This window comes from Catharus ustulatus, chromosome 14 (assembly GCF_009819885.2).
Source record: "Catharus ustulatus isolate bCatUst1 chromosome 14, bCatUst1.pri.v2, whole genome shotgun sequence".
In the NCBI taxonomy this organism is placed as follows: Eukaryota; Metazoa; Chordata; class Aves; order Passeriformes; family Turdidae; genus Catharus; species Catharus ustulatus.
The window spans coordinates 10,955,574-10,972,938 of NC_046234.1; the positions used below are offsets into that span (position 1 = coordinate 10,955,574).

The following is a 17,365-nucleotide window of genomic DNA, read 5'->3' on the forward strand; positions in this document are numbered from 1 at the left end:
TTAAAAATTAAAAAAAGAGGGAATTTAGAACAACTAACGCTTACATGGACATGATACAAATGCCAAATAATAAAAGACATTTTATTGCAAAAAGTCATTCTTAATTGTCTGTGCAGAAAAAGTAAACACTCAATTGTTTAACCCTCAGAGCAGATAATAAAGTTGTGCCTTGTCACACGACTTCCATGGAGCTGGTTAATACAGAGGAAATGAGCTACTGAATGTTTAATTTCTTCTGCTTTTGTATATTTCCAGCTCTCTCAATGGATGTCTGTAGTATTTATTTAGAAAACCAGGAATAAATATATTTTTATAAGATCAAATTACCACTGGTATTTTTCTAGCTATGTATTTGCTGGATAATGTACTACACCCTTGAAAATCTTGTATTCACTGTTAAGTAACTTCCCGCTGCTATCCAGCTGTTACCATAGTAGTGACACAGGCACTTCCTTTAATGAAGCTGGGCTAAAACCTTCAGAGTACTTCTTTCTTCAGGCAGGAAGCACAGTAGGTGACTTAAGACTGTGCTGTGACATATCCTGCCTTTGCAGGTATCATTTTTCCTTCTTTACAAGATTTTATTTTATTCCATTATTTAGCAAGGTAAATGTCAACCTGTAGAAATAACAGAAGGAAACACAAAACTGTGCTGGCTTTTAACAAGGTTCTCTGACTTGTTTATACAAATCTTAGAATGCCCAGGATAGTTTTTCTAGCACACAAAAGCCTCATGAAAAGATGAAGAATAAACTATAAAGGCTGCTTTATAGAACTAAAATATAAATCTTATTTTATAACCTAGGAATTCCTCACAATTCAGCTAACATCAGGTGGTACTGAGAAAGATGTGTCACTAAATAAAGATGTCCACATCTTGCAACAAAAGTACGGATAAGTCAAAACTGAGTATGACTTCATAGCTGAGAACAAAGATTACTCTGTGTCAAAAAATATATTATTCTGAAGAGGAATTGGTACATACTTATTTAAAAATATTTTTATTAAAATGCATGACTGTCAATGTTTTAGAGCTCATATATAATATATATAATGCATATTAATTGAATATATTTAATATAAATTCTACCACTAAATGTTTTGTACGGTACCATGGAAATATTGTGGAATCAGGCTCTTCTCAGAGTAGATTTTAAAATTGTTTCTGTCATGTGCATTTCTATATTGCATATACTATCTTTTATTTTCAGCCTGTCCCAGTCTATTACTAACATACAAGAAAGAAGTGGTTTAGATTCTTTAAGTAAATTTGGGATTTAACTTGTTTGTCCTGCAATGACTTGATGGCTTTATTCTACTGCGTTTCTCCATGACTGACTCTTCCTCCTCATCAAGAAGGCATCCTTGCACCTAATATATTTTGCTAGATTCTTGTTTCTGTTTCTGTGTCTCTTAGGCTTATCTTCTAAATAGACTTATTGCATTTGCTTATAAAACCCTCTCAGGTTATTCCTTTGGCCTGCAGTTCTGTGCCTCTTATCATCCACACACGTTTTAAATATACTTATTTAATTTTTCTTTTGAAAATAACCTATCATAAATAGATTATGCACTTGTAAACTGAGGGTATCTTCCATCATATAGTATGCCTGGAATGTGGTTGTATCTAAATTAAAATGGAAGTATGAAAAGCAGAGAATCTGCCTCCTTTATTACTGGTGCTAGTGCAGAGTTTAGGGGCTGTAAGGGATTCCCTTGTAGTAGGTGACGTTCATAGGACCCAAGAATAGCAGCATTCTGCACAATATGCAGCTTGCAGAAACTGGCTGAGAATAATAATGGAAACAACACTACTCCCCCTATCAGGCAGAGTTATAGAGACTTGCTGAAATGCTAGACTTCCTGATCAGAGCTATTTTGCAAGTGGAAAACTGTTGCACCAAGGGCTGGCAAGCTGCACACTTCAGTCCAGCATGGAGAGCACAGCACAAGGCAGAGAGCACAGCAGTGCTGGCACTGACACAGGCACAGGAGCATTGAGGCTTCACATTTTGATTTTATTTCAAATTCCCTGTTTTCTGAAGTTTCATCATATTTGTGAAACAATTTACACTACAGAAAGGAGGAAGCATGTATGAGACTGAGAATGTGCAGGTGACATTAGGTGAAATAAAGACTTGAGAGGAAAGAGAAATGTCTTGAAAGACTAAAAATACGTGGTACCTCATAAAATGGAATATTTAACCCTTATATCGCAATTAGCAACTGAAGGGAACACAGAACAACTTGAGGAAACTTAATGGAGACGAGCTACATGTAATAAAATAGGCACACGCATTGGGGGTCCATACTATTGTTTGTCCTAAGTGCTTGTATCGGAAAGACCATTTAAACGCGCCACAGTAACTTTTACACAAATCCTTTTTTAACCGTTCATTGATTCAAACGATTTACCGTTCTCGCTATCTCTGCGAGCAGATGTCTCGTACCCGGGGCTGGCTGCGCCCAACGCACACGCGTAGGACACCGCGCGCCGCTCTGCAACGCACACGCGTAGGACACCGCGCGCCGCTCTGCAACGCACACGCGACGCGCGGAGCACCCCGCTCCACAGCGCGGCTGCAACGCGCGCACAGCGCTCCACGACGCGGCGCTAGAACGGGCACGGCGCTCCACAACGCGGCTGTAACGCGCGCACGGCACCCACAACACGGCTCTAGCACGGGCACGGCGCTCCACAACGCGGCTCTAGCGCGCACCCAGCGCTCCACAACGCGGCTCTACCACGGGCACGGCGCTCCACAACGCGGCTGTAACGCGCGCACGGCACCCACAACACGGCTCTAGCACGGGCACGGCGCTCCACAACGCGGCTCTAGCGCGCACCCAGCGCTCCACAACGCGGCTCTACCACGGGCACAGTGCTCCACAACGCGGCTGTAACGCGCGCACGGCACCCACAACACGGCTCTAGCACGGGCACCCCGCTCCACAACGCGGCTCTAGCACGGGCACGGCGCTCCACAACGCGGCTCTAGCGCGCACACAGCGCTCCACAACGCGGCCGTAACGCGCGCGCGCAACTCCCCACGCCCCCCAGGGGTTTTAGCGCGCACGCGCCCTAAGCGCCGCGCCCCGCCCCGCCCCGCGGTTCTAACGCACACGCGCGGCCGTGGCACCGCCCCGCGGCCCCCGCGCGCAGGCGCACTCTGCCCCGCCGCCTCCCCGCACGGCGCGGCCGTGTCCCGCGGTTTCTCGCGGCCCGTCTGTCCCCTCTGACCCGGCGCCGCCGCTGCTCCATCCGGGCCCTTGGCGCTACATAGGGAAGATGGCGGCGCTGCTCCCGGCTGAGTGGATAAAGAACTGGGAGAAAGGCGGCAAGAGCGAGTTGTGAGTGCGGGGCCTCGTCGTGGAAAGGGATGGGGCGCTACGGCCTGCGGGAGGAAGGCGGGGGCGCCCGGGCCTCGCCGGCCCGGAGGGGCTGGGGAGCGGCGGAGAGGACGGCGGTCGGGGCTGCGTCTTTGCTGCTGGGCGTAGGGTCGAAGCCGTGGTCGGGAGGAGGGCCTGGGCCGCCCTCCCGCCTGGTTCGGCCGGGTGCTGCCGCCCTTCGCCGACGCTCGGCCCCCGTAGCTAGGCCCGGCTTTCCCGGCGCCCCGAGCGCCCCCTTCCAGCCTCTGGGCCAGATTTGTCGGGGGTCGGGCTCCTCTTCAGCCGCCCCCCGTGGTAATACGGACCCTGAAGCGTTTCTGTGTCGCTGGCTCTACGTTACTGACCTTTCTGGCAGAGGCCTAAGCCCCCGTTCCCGTCTTTTTATTGACTCTAGTGGGACTGGCCTCGTATTCTTTGATTCGGGCAAAATATGATCAGGTAGTCATGCTTGTTCTATCTTACAAAGTAACCTTTGTGCACGAAGGGGTCCGGTTGCAATCTCTCAAATTAATCCAGGTGTGCCAGGAGTTTTCCATTCTTGGCCTCTGTTTTATGCCATAATGTGGCAGGTTCACTAAATGTTGTGTTTCAGGAGTACAGCTCTTCAGTACAGTTTAGTAATTTCATGTTACTCTGTTAGTTTAAACAGGGGTGTTCTCTGCATTAACTATATGTTTTTTGTATGCTCTTATTTTAATTCTTCCGTGTGCTTTTGTTTTTTAAGTAAAAATTCCTGCAGGTTTAAGTGTGGATATTGAAGGAATTACTTAGAGAAACTCTTTTTAGTATTTACTCATTTTATTACTTTCTTTTGTTCGTGTTTTCTGAAAGGTCGTGCAGGTTTGGCAATGAATCTTCCTTGTGCATGAAGGAAACAGCAGTGGGTTGGAGATTAGAGAATCCCTGCACAAAACACTGTTCTCTCCAGAGCCACCATTTTGTAGAGAAGGGGGCCCCCTTTATAGCCATGTAATTTTTGGTTTGGGTTGTGCTGGAACCATTATCGTGTTAATATGCAAGCTGAACATGTTGAGAGGTTATGTGGAGTTTGCAAGAGGACAGACATTTCTTAGCTGACCACGTAATGGCAATTGTACTGTTCTCACTGGCTTCTCAGCACTCTGAGCTTTGTAAGAGGCAATTTACCTCAGCTTTTGACCATGAATAAATACTGCTTAAATGATGTTCCAGGCGCAACTTAAAGAGCAGTTTACAGATGAGGCCATGTGTTTTAAAAGAAATGTAATTGTGTCTGGATAGCAGTTGTCAGGTTTTGCAGTGGTAGCATTATAAGTCTGAGGAATATGCATGAAATTAATTTCTAGAATCTAAAGTATATACCTGTAGACAATATTTAGAGAACTGTTTAGGAAGCCAACTTTATTGGAAGAGTCTTCAGTGCATAACTTTTTATTTCTTTTTCCAAAACTTCCTGTCTCTTGATTTACTAGAGGAAAATAGAGGTAGGATGCTATCTTTTCAGAATGAAACACATGAAATGTTTTTAAACATTAAAGTAAAAAGGGAATAAATACAATAACACTACTTATTTTTATTGAATTATTTATCTAATACCAGTATCCCCAAGAATAAAAATTAGGTCTAGACCTAAGTTCACGCTTGGTCTTTGTGGTTCAAAGTGAGGACAACTCATTATAATGATGTTAAAGAAGTGGGAAGGGGAAGAATGCTGCAGAAGGACAAAACTGACATTACTAGCAAATGGAAGAATTACAGAAATCTGTAAGGTTTTTTTTTGTAGGGGCATTTTAAGGGGATAAAACCCCTTAATAATTAATAGAAAAGATAGTTGTTATAGAAAAAATATTTAGTTGCTGGAACATGAAATGGCTTACGTGATCTGGCTAGATCAGTTGAGATAGTATTTTGGCAGTCAGTAGTTACCTAAATGAAAACACATTTCTATGTTTTAGGGAAATATGAAACTATATTGAGAGAAGTAAATGGTTTGTTTTCATTTCACGTTTCAACTTCTACAGGGATTAATAATGGATGCTTAAGATAATTGCTCTATTTTTTTTTAATAGTGTGAGATTTTTGATTATATGATCAACTTCTCATGATTTAACAGTGCTATTTCAGAAATCAGAAAGTAAGGATTTTGTCTTAGAGTATCATAATGTTAATTAGTAATGCAGTGGTGACCATTTGCTTCCAAGACATTGTTCAGAGACATTGGTCAAAACTGTACAAGCTTTGAATTTAATTAATCAAGCTATGGATGTGTAATAATATCTAATAAAAATACATAAATATGATAGTTTCAAGTGTATGTACCTGCAAAAACTACATTGGTCAGGCTGTGGTTATCTTGCATGTTGCTTTTCTGTTCAGATCGTTCTCTTTGTACGTACAGTTTACTAAATTATGTTCATTTGCTTGCTACTGCCAGATACTGGTGTCCAGATGAAGTTGAAGTCTGAGGGTGACTACTTATGCTGCTCAGTCTGGACTCCTTGTACACCTACTCATGTGTATGTCTGTAGGAAAATTGTGTTTTCCACAAGAAGATGCTGGTCTGTGACTGCAGCCTACTTGGACATTTATAATGCTCATACTAACTGGTACCTTACCTTGTTTTGTGGGAGATTCAACGCATCAAGGAACCTTTAGCATGGATGGAGGGCTTTATTAAAGTGCCTGCCTGGCAGTTTATGCAATGTGTTAAGCCTCAAGATAAACTGAGGAAGCTTAACATTCTGTGAATGTGAAATTTTGAGACTCGGTCTTGCAGGCACTTCCACCTTGTTTGTTACTTTAACTCAACACTGTAACATTGCTCCTGCCAGTGCAGGACCGAGAATCAGCAAAAGAGTTTGGTTGTAGTCGTGCTTTCCTAATTGCAAAATCCAATTGATTGTACCTCATTTCAGCCAAAGAACTACCTGCATCAGTTGAATTATGCATAAACTTAAATGCTAGCAGGATCATGCCCTTTGTGATAATTACTGCTTTAATCCATGTGTGGGAGTGAAATGGAGGTTATAGGATGTGGTGTATCATCTGGGAGGCCTCAGTTCCGGTGCTGCCTCTGCCATGCAAACTTGTTCACACCACTTCAGAATTTGTGTTTTGAGTAGATCTATCCCATCATAGTCCAAAGTAAATTTAATTTTGAAACTCTGATTTTCAAAAGTACTTCTGTGTGTTTTTTAAAAAATACTTTATAGGTTAGTCTATTTTTAAAATCGTATTCTACACACATTGCACAGATTTACTTTCAGATGAAGAGATACAGGTTTTAGTAGAGCAGGGAAATTCTCCTTCCTGAGCTTGCAGCAATGAGCTACCAGGTCAGAGTAGATTCCAGATTGTGTCTTGTGAAGGTGCAACTGTTTTGATTTTAATTTCATGCACTTAGCTGTAACTAGGTGAACTAATCTCTCAACTGCTTGTTACTGGAAAGGAGGGCTTCTGCCTTGTCTTCAGTCACCAGAGTGCCTCAGTGGCCTCCTGGTGAGTGCTTCAACTTGCAGAGGTGGCTGAAGACTTGGGTTTTGTCCAGTTTTCTGCCAGGTTTGTCAGCTGGACTGATGTAACTGATGGGAGAGCTAAAACTATGCTGCTGAGAAGGGAGGAAGTGTTTGTGAATGTGTCCCATTTCTGCATCAACAAGCCATTAAATCAGTGCAGCTGTACTGCCTTGCAGCACCTACAGGAAAGGTGGTCTTCCTTTGAGAGAATGCCTCCAGAAAAGAAGAGAATAATAGAAATATTTTTGCCTTCTTTTTTTCCCTCCAATTTAATAATTCAGGGGGTTCTATTGCAAATATTAATGTTGTTTTGCAGATTAATCTTAGCATTTTTTACTGTATTGATCAAACAGATTCATGTCCTAAAGTAATGTGGTTTTGTTAATACTATTTTGATACTTCTGGAAAGGGAATGGGAAAGGATTGAAACTCTGATTTTGTATTAAGATGTACTTAAAAGAACTCATCAATCCAAGCAGACAGGATTGTTACTCTTGTAACCTGGTTGAGGATACCATCTTAGGACATATGGGCTGAATGTGTATCTCAAATAATTTTTTTGGAATCTGATGTTTCACTTTGCTGTTCTTTGTATACAGAACTAAGAAATGAGTACTTATAGGGTACCTTCTTTATGAAGGAGTAATTAAAATTTAAGAGAATTGTTTTTTTTTTTAAATTGATACACTCTTTGGGGACAGCTGGGGAAAAATCTATTCTTTAAAAAACCATTTACTTACTATTAATGAAAAAAATTTACCTGTTCCCCTGTTTTGCTGTCTCTGTTCTGGTTATTTCCAAATATATTGCATTTTCTTCAATAGCATTTAGGACCTCTTAGCCATACCTTTGATTTTTGCTGAGGTTCTGTTTCTGCTGATTGTTATATGTGAAATTCCCTATCTTCCAGTTGTCTAAAGGGTGTGTGTACCTTATATTTGCTAATTATAATCCTTTGATTGCTGAAACAGCTGTTTAGTCCTGCTAGAGAAGTTGAAATCTATACAGGATTCAAACAGTATGAGTAATGGATTGCTAAAGAACTATTTTTACTGTTCTTTTTCGTGATAAACCTCTAGTAATTGTACATATCTGTCTTACTTGAGACAGCTTAAAATGGCTCCCACAGCAAACTGTAGTCTTGCCATCTTATGTAGGAATGAGACATAACTCTGATACCCTCATCAATTTCTGCATGTGAAAGATACTCTGAAAAATATGGGAACTTTTGGTTGAAAATGTACAAATGTGACAAAAGTTCTTAAAATATTCCCTGGTGTCTCTCATGATAAATTACTACCCTTTTTAAATGCTGTTACTTTTTAATATGAAACTGCTTTTGAAACCCCATGCTGGGTGACAGTAGTGGTAGAGACAAGGGAAGATCCTTGTATCTTGGAAACATGTCCATTTCTAAGCTGTCAGGGTAGTGAGGAAACCTGCTCTTTAAGCATTTATTTTCTAACACAGAGAGCTATTAATTTTTCTCATGTAACAGTACTTGGAGTGCTTTTTGCATATGGTTGTTTGGTTGAGGGAGCCCTGGGAGCAACCAGTGACAATGCAATGTGACAGGTTTTACTTCCTATAGTGAATTTTTTTAGGGGCTAGAATAAAGAAAAACTGTCTTACTCTTAGTAAAACATTGCCTGAGGAAATCATGCATATAATTTAATGTTAAAAGTTTTTTACATGCAGGAGTTTGAAAACTGCCATAGTCATAGTAATTCTATGAGAAGCATTTCCTGCTTGGATAATGACAGTAGGTTATGGCAAGGACTTCCATGCTTCCACATTGCCTCATGTTCTTATTTTCTCAAGGAGGTGTAATGTTAGGAAGAGTATTTACATGTGTATGAAATCTATCGGGAATCTTGTGTTTCTTTGCTCTGTAAGTTCTTTGAATTAGGTTTAACTTTGGAAAAATTGTCGTCATCTATATAAACTGCCCAAATTTAAGGCTGTTTTAGCCAGAACATTAACCAAAAATGAATCTCTAAACATGTGTGCTAATATCTAAAGATTATTTTAAATTTGTTTTATTTTAGTGTGCAGCTGTGTCGTGCTCTCAGTGAAAACAAAAATCATGATGTGGGTTTCAGAGGTAAGTTGTGTGTTTTGTTGGTTTTAGTTAAATGAAAACCAAGCCTGAAAACAGTTCATTGTGGTACCTTTGCATGTATGTGCTTGGAATATTCATGTGTGGTGACCATTAGTAGGTGCTAAAGGTGAATATTACAAATACAAACATCCACTGCATGGATTGCTTTCAGACATCCAGGGATTTCTTTGTAGTAGGTCCTGGCAACATCGTCCAGTATTTGATCTGTGCTATAGAAAATGGAATTCCATTTTGCAAACTCAACATACAACTAGATTTTATTTTAAAAGTTAGAGATAAGAACCCTAATGTGTGCAAGTGTGAAATTATCCTATTTAAAAAAACTGTTTCAGTTCACCCACAGTTGTCTGTAGTCACCACATTACTCACTACATGATTTAAGGCATTAAGATCTACATAACTTGTTATTGAGTATAGTTTATTGACCAAACCATGTGGTAAAAGTGCAAGGTGAAAGCATGAGGTTTTGTTATTTTTCATATAGTAAAACCAGAAAAATTTTATGTATTATTTAAGAACCTTACAGGTTTCTCACCATGTTTACATTGCAAGGTTTTTCTCAAGTGGAATATCTCTGTTTAGTGCTTCAGCTTATTACAAGCATTTGTAAGGTTGCATTCTTGAGTTGTAGGAGACTTTCTTGAAAATGAAATGAAAAATAATCCTTATTGAGCATTTTTTTCCCAATTAAATCTTAATTTCTTCTAGAGAAATGGATTTTGAAAGCATATCTGTGATGAGATATGACTAGGAAAGTAGTGTAATGTTTTCTATGTATGTATAATATGATATTTGTGTGAATTAGAAGGTGTCTTTGTTCAGCCAACTATCAAGACTTGAGTTACTATATGCAGGATGGTAATTTTTCTTCCCATTTTACTGTTACTCCATGAACTCTGCAGAACATTACTCACTTCATGCTTGTGTGAAATCTTAGATATTGATGATCAGTTTTAAACTATCAATGATAACAAAGTAATCCCCTTTATTGGTGAGGGAAGCATATCCCCTTTATTGTCTGTTGTCTGAAGTCTGCAGCATTACTGTAAACGTTGTTTTAACAGTTAAAGGATTAGCTATAATGTTCCTTAGTCATCTCTTGTCTTTCAACAGATATTCAGCAGGCTTTGTATGAGCTTGCTTACCACGTTGTAAGGGGAAACTTAAAGCATGATCAAGCTTCTAATGTTCTTGGTGATGTCATAGTAAGTATACATTTGTAATAATTGCATACTTAGTAAAATCTTTCTTATAAAAGCCCAAATGAAACCCAAGCAGGAAAATACTCAAGAGATTTTTCTTTGATGTGTCTAAAAAGTAATTTTTGTCAAATTCTTCATTTGTGTACTTGATGTATATGTAAACTGGCAGGGTTTCATTTTTTTGGTCTACTTTTCATGTTGAGGAATAGATGTTTCAGCATAAGTTAAATAAGTCACTTTTTAGGGGCACTCGAAGATGAAGTTGTTAATAAATGGTAGAAATAAATGTCACTTGCTCATGCAGCACATCTGTGATGCCACCTACTGGTTTTTATAACAGTCTGACAATGTGCCATTTTACTGTTGGGATGTCCAAGTTCTGTGATGGCTCTTGAAAAAATGCATTAGACTTATTTTTTGTTTGAAAAAGGTTTTTCTTGAAGTGCTTTGAATAAGTGGGGAAAATAGGGAAAAGAGTAATTTCCTTTAAACTCCCAAGCTTACCAAATATTACTGTTTCTTAAAAAAGCAAACTAGGAAAAATTAATTTAAAATCTTTTAGAAATAATTTCTTATTTTTGGAAAGTTGCTGTTCTGACATGTATGGAACATGAGGAGAAATGCTTTTTTGCAATAAAATTGCAATAATCTAGTGTAACCTTTTTGAGTTTTTTGAACTTGAGCACTGGTGTTGAGGGAAGGCAAGGCTGTAGGGCACCTTGCTGTTGGGGTGGCAGGTGAAATGTTGGATCTTTGGTTGCTGTAGGAAATCATAATCTGTTTGGTGTCTGAGAAACTGCAGGACACTTTCTGAGCTCCTGCCCCTCACACAGGGCAAAAGAGATGGAGGGACTAGCCAGGGGGTTTTGTCCCTGGTCACAAAATGCACTTAAATTACATTTCAAGGTTACAAGGTTTCACCACAAATCAATAATTAAGTGCTATAATAAATAGCACTTGCATTAGATACTAGTCAGTAATTAAGCATCTTCATTATTATGAATTATTAATAATATAAATAATGCACATTACTGATTAATCTGAACTTTATGATGAAGTGTTGTTTTATATAATGCAAAAACTTACTAAGCATGCATATTGGAATTTCTGTGTTCATGAAATGGGATCTTGTTTCTTCTTAGGAATTCCGAGAAGACATGCCATCTATCCTAGCTGATGTATTCTGCATATTAGGTAAGCTGGGTTACCTTCCTTTCAGCATTGCAACAGATTCAGAGAAATTCATGTTTTGTGTATCTGCTTGTTGACTTCTTCAGGAAATTTCATTAAATCTGTAGAGCATGATTTCTCTTTACAAAGCATGTGTTGATTCTTCCTCAGTGTATCTATACCTCACTTGTTAATGTCTTTTCATTCTGCTTTGTTCTGTTATAGTTTCCAGAAGTTTGCCTATTAAAGGCAGTGGAAGTTGATCTGCCAAGAATAGTTAAAGGAACTAGCTTGTAAGAATGTTGGATGTTAGCTAATGGAATCAGTGACTTAGTGATGTTATCATTCTTAAATATTTTAAATAAAAGTTGACTTACTGGTAGGTAGATCCTTTCTCCTCAGAATGTGTTCTCTAAATATTTTTGTCTGTACAGTCACTGTTAAGTGAATTGGAGCTTATGCTAATTGTCCAGAAATCTAAAGGCAAATGGCATTGAGTCTCTATCTGCCAGCTGAGCAGGCTTTAAAGATGTGTGCATCTTATTCTGGTGATAACTTCTGGATTTTTATGTTGTAATACTGATCCAAAGCTGTTGCTCTCGTGTCTTCCAGCTGTAACTGCCTCCAGTTTCTGTCTTGTTCCATGTCTGTGTTTTTCAACAAATTTCAGAAAATTCTTTTGCTGGTCTACTCATCACAGATCCTATGTGTTCTGTGTAGTGAAGGAGTGGGGCATCTTCTGTGCTCTGCTTACCTGTGAAGAAAGGCACCTCATTAAGTTTACATGTGCAGCCTTGGTTTTATACATCTGATTGATAATTTTATAATTTATTATTGACTTCACTTTATTTTTACTGTTTCATTCTGTGTACTTGTATCATCATATAGTAACTAGTTTTCTGATGTCCTTTCCTTTTTAAATCTGCATTAGAAGACTTGAATTAGCTGCTTCTTGAACTACTTGAATAACTGAAGCTAATGTAACTAATGTATCTGTCTGCCTTTTTCTATTTATTTTTCTTTTCCCCCTTTCCTTTAAATTAGTGTGTGGCCAAATGCCATGCTTTCACTAGTAGCAGGGAATAGTATGGCTAAGGAGCTGGTTTTCAAACTTTGGAATAAAGGACATTTGACAATTTCTTGCTTGCTTCCTCTAACCCCATTTTTTACTCTAATCAGTGTTTGCTACTATCAGGATATTTTTCCCCTCATTGTTTGTGTTTCAGTATATGAGGATTTTGGTTTGTCCACTCATCCACATACCTTGGAAAAATTTTTAATGCATCTTGTTCTTTGGCTGAGAGTCTTGGCTGCTAAGGTCTCCATGGATCTTGCTGGTCTGTTGCCTCCACTTCTACCCTGCTACATCACTGGTTTTCAGTCTCTTTAGGATCTTCTTTCTCACTTTTTTGTTGCTGATGTTTTCTCTGTGGGTCTGATTTTAATATGGGTATGTGTGGTGGGTTTTTTGTTTGTTTTTCTCATTGTAATGTTTACCTTGCATTCTTTTATGGAGTTTTCTACTCCTTTGGCAGCTCCTCACTTTTTGTAATGATGTGCTTTTTTAAAACTACTTTAGAAGGTTTGCTTCCCTGGCCAGTGTTCCATAGCCTGTCTTCCCATAGGAGCGAATTGCTTTCAGTAGTAGACAATGCAGAAGGAATTAATGGTAATACAGAAGCATAGCTGGTAAAAGACTGCAGGCAGACAGTAAGTGGCAGTTCTCTGAAGCCACAGAGAAAAAGATTAGAACATTACCTTAAGGCCAGGATCACACAGTTCTCTTCAGTGGTTTGTATTTCTGGTTTTGTGCTTATTATTGATATTTAATGCTTGCCATAAGTGTTATTGCAGCAAAGAGTATGGCAAGAAACGTTACTGCAGCATTCCTCTTTTTTTCTGTTTTACCTTTTCATGACACTAGTGGATTTGTGGGAATAGTCATCAAAATACTACGTGAACCCTGTTGGGGACGAGTGGGTGGGAAGTGGCAAGAAGCTGCCATGTTATCACTAAGTTTCTTTGCCTTGTGTTATCATTAGCATTTATCAGAATAGTTACTGAAAGAAGAAACTCAAAATGTCACAAGTAAAAATTACTTTTTTCCCCTCATCTTTTGTAGATATTGAAACAAGTTGTTTAGAAGAAAAAAATAAGAGGGATCATTTTACACAACTGGTTTTGGCCTCTTTGGTAAGTTACATCTAGGAAGACTTTTGGCAAAATTGCATGTTAAAATTTGACAAGAAAAATAAGTGTTGAAGCTTGATTTCTTTTTTTTCTCCAGAAAAGACTCAAAGAGTGTTTTCAAAATGCCCAAATAATTTAAAAAATTGTCTCCATAGTGTTGCAATAGAAGAATATAGTACAGTTCTCCCTTGAGTTTTTTAGAGTTTTGAGAGAACTTAAGTTTTTCCTCCTTTAAGTTCACCAGAAATTTTGCTTCTGAAGTATGCTTTGGATTGCACTTCTTTATGTAGTAACCTTGTGTTTAGAAGTAGCATTCCTAAATACATGGAATAAGTTCGATTTGTAGGAAAATTCAGCATATGAAAATAAGACATTTTAAAAAATAAAGAATAAGTTTTATAAATATGCAGTTCTTGGTAGTAATGTCCCTGGATGCTATAGTGTGTATACTTGGTAACCAGCAATTAGACTCTAGAGCTTGTTTCTTCAAGGTGCTTTTGTATATAAAATCTACCACTGTAAAACTCCAGTTTCAGTTCATAGTGTGTCAGTTTTGTCTGCTGTTGTTTGAAGCAAAATGCAAACTTTTTTTCTGCTGTAGTCAGGATGCACATGTAGCATAAACTAATACTTGTGTGGTTTCTAGGTCTTTGTAATTGACAAGTTTGGTCTGTATTTTTGGTGTTTTTTAGTATCTTGTATCTGACACTGTCCTAAAGGAGCGTTTGGATCCAGAGACCCTGGAGTCGTTGGGACTCATCAAGCAGTCTCAACAGTTCAATCAAAAATCTGTTAAAATAAAGACAAAACTATTGTAAGTTCTGGGGCAAGGGTTGTTTGGGGAGTGGGTGGGGAGGGGTAGTGATAATTAGTCTGGTAAAGTTTTCTACCAAATACTCAGTTTTCTTTGGGAAATATGATTTGTTGCACTTTACTTTGCCATTGACTAAAGAATTTTGTTAGCCCTTAGTTTTCAAACTCTTGAATAAAATCTCTCATGTGAACTATGGCTTTTGCTACAGTGATTCCATACATGCAGATTAATTTTTATTTGTGATATGTGAATTTACAAAGTATAACAAAATTAATTCTTGCTCTTGCATCAGTTAAGAATAGGTTTTGTTTTCATAAGTAGGCAAACATACTAGTTTTGGCAACACGGGTTATGTTTTGTTGGTATATGTTTGGTTTCTGTCTCTGCAGCCAATGTTTCAGTGTCAAAAACATCATTTGAAACAAGAATAGGTTCTTAAGTATAGTCTGCCACAGAGCAGTTCTCCAGAGTAGTGTGTAGAACAAGCTTTGCTGTTAAGAATAAGTCTAATCTTTTTAATTGTCTGCATTTGAAATAAGAGCTGAATTTGGAGAGTGCTTGCTACCTTACAGGTATTCATATGCTGTATTTAATAGTTTTTGCAACAGCTCACTTAAAAATGTGTTCAAAATTAGCATTTTGTATAACAAATTGCTAAGAGCATAAATAAGTTTCACTGAATGCATGTTACACAAAGGTATTTAATTTCCCTTTATTTGCAGTTATAAGCAACAGAAGTTTAATTTGCTAAGAGAAGAGAATGAAGGTTATGCAAAGCTCATTGCAGAACTGGGTCAAGACTTATCTGGAAATATCACTAGTGAATTAATCCTTGAAAATATCAAATCTTTAATAGGTAAGGAATTTATTGAAAGAATATGGGCATTGGTTTTCCTGTGTTATGACTACAGAAAGTAGATCACCTTGGATAGAATTATGGCGTCTTGAAGTTGCCATTTATTTAGAAAAATTAATTTTGGGAATGCTGTGTAGGTATAGTTAAATACTGAATTTATGGTTTAGCCTCAGATATACATGCTGTGATTTTAGCATCTTTTGAAGGTGTGCTTGTCAGATAGATGGAAGCATAACAAAGTAATGCTTTTTGCTGTTGAATGTGTCAGTTCAATGCATGAACATTTTTTTATTCTTGAAGATATTGAATGAATGATTCCTTGTGAAGAGAAATGAGGTGTAGTAAATGTTCTTCCTTTATCTTGTTATTTTAGTGATTTTTTCCGTATAAGTTGAGTCTTGATGAGAATCTTGCAGTCCAAGTGGAATGTTAAAATGTTGAAAACAGAAAATACCTGTATTTACCCTCGTTTTACACTTTCTTTTTGAATAAAGAATTTTGTACAATATATTGATGTTTGTACTAGTGCCAGTCTCATGTGGTGCCAGTGCAGTGACGGGCAAAAGGCTGTGCTGCCATTTGATTTTAAAAAAAAATTATTTTTTCATTTATCGGAGTTGTCAAATGCCTGTAACAATAACACTTATTTTGGGAGAGATCAAGAGAATAGGATAGTTTTGTTACTTCAGTGAAAAAATACACTCATTTTGAGGAATTTTGTGATGAAACATTTTTCTTTCTGGAATTTTAGGAATTGCAAAAAGGCTTCCTGCAATATGTCAATTCTTTTAAAGTACTAACTTGAATAGGTTGTTGTGTAATTGAAGTGGCTTGTGGGAAAGAAAGACTGATGCAGTTATATATCTGCATAGGGGAGGTGCCTGAATAAAACATGGCACAATGAAGAAAATAGTCTAGATGTGGATTTTTTGGATAAAAGTAATATTTCTGCCTCAAGTATGTCTCCCAGAGATTTGGTGGAAAAGTTTATATGGTAAAATACAGGTATGATTTCAGCATTAGCTTACCTGATCTGTATCTTTGCTCTTGCTCCCCTTTAAATGAAGAAACTTCTCTTCTGGCAATAATGCTGAATTGGCAGGACAGTACCACCTGGACATACAGGATCTAGCTCAAACCAGAACAGTTTTTGGGGTGTAAAATAATTACTGACTGACTGATTTGTGTGACTGAATATGTGGCAGCACAAGGAAATAAGCAGCAGCCCCTGCCTTTTGCTGGCCCTGTGGTGTTGGCAAGGTCAGGTTTTTAACTATTAAATGTTCCCTTTAAGGTGTTAGTTTCTACTTTTGCTGTAGTCTGCATTGCAAGTCCTGTTCAGTATTTTTGCATAGTTCAGTATCCAACAAATCAAAATTATTGGTGCTGTACTTAGAGATGATCCAGATTATTTTGCTATTGATAAATCAGGTTCAAGTTTAACTGAAAACAATGAATTGCAGAAGCTAATGCATTTATGTTTTTGAAACAGAATGAAGATGAAAATTAGCAATGTTAAACTTGTCTGCTTTGTCCTTTCCACTAGGATGTTTCAATCTTGATCCTAACAGAGTTTTGGATATCATCCTGGAGGTTTATGAGTGCAGGCCCGAGTATGATGATTTCTTTGTACCACTGATAGAGTCTTACATGTACATGTGTGAACCTCAGACTCTATGCCATATCCTTGGGTTCAAATTCAAATTTTATCAGGTAATGTACTTCCATTCTTAATTTTTGGGTTTTGTGGTTGGTGGTTGAACTGCCATCAGTAATAAGAGATTTTCTGCAGGTGGTGTGGTTTTTTTGTTGTGAGTTATTTGTTTGTGGGGGGGGGGTTTGTTTTTATTTTTTGCACATAGAAATTAGTTTTTAAATTGTAAAATTCTGATATTAAAAGCAATAATTTCGTTATTTGAGTGGGAGTCTCTTACTGTATTTTACAGGAGAATGCTTAATATTCTCTTAAAAGAGCTGAAAACAATCTTGATACCTTCCACTTGAACTTGTAAAGTTATGTAAGGACTGGCTTGAATAGAGACTGTACATTATAAACAAGATTTATCCCCAGGAATGAGGAGCATATTTGCAGGGGATAGTTAATAATGTACTCAAGGAGATTTTTTA

At 38.2% G+C, this 17,365-nt stretch overlaps 1 protein-coding gene across 5 annotated transcripts in view; it reads left to right on the forward strand.

The window, feature by feature from the left end:
• The first annotated feature begins 3,170 nt into the window (after positions 1 to 3,170).
• THOC2 (THO complex 2) overlaps positions 3,171 to 17,365 on the forward strand; it is a 48,991-nt gene continuing 34,796 nt past the window's right edge. For all 5 annotated transcript variants that reach the window (XR_004419359.2, XM_033072126.2, XM_033072127.2 and 2 more), the window contains exons 1-8: positions 3,171 to 3,351; positions 8,933 to 8,988; positions 10,120 to 10,211; positions 11,351 to 11,402; positions 13,501 to 13,571; positions 14,261 to 14,382; positions 15,105 to 15,238; positions 16,785 to 16,951. Coding sequence is in view for 4 of the 5 variants with exons in the window: in XM_033072126.2 (XP_032928017.1) it covers positions 3,290 to 3,351; positions 8,933 to 8,988; positions 10,120 to 10,211; positions 11,351 to 11,402; positions 13,501 to 13,571; positions 14,261 to 14,382; positions 15,105 to 15,238; positions 16,785 to 16,951 (756 nt within the window). In the remaining variant the exon portion in view is untranslated. The remainder of the gene's footprint in view (positions 3,352 to 8,932; positions 8,989 to 10,119; positions 10,212 to 11,350; positions 11,403 to 13,500; positions 13,572 to 14,260; positions 14,383 to 15,104; positions 15,239 to 16,784; positions 16,952 to 17,365) is intronic.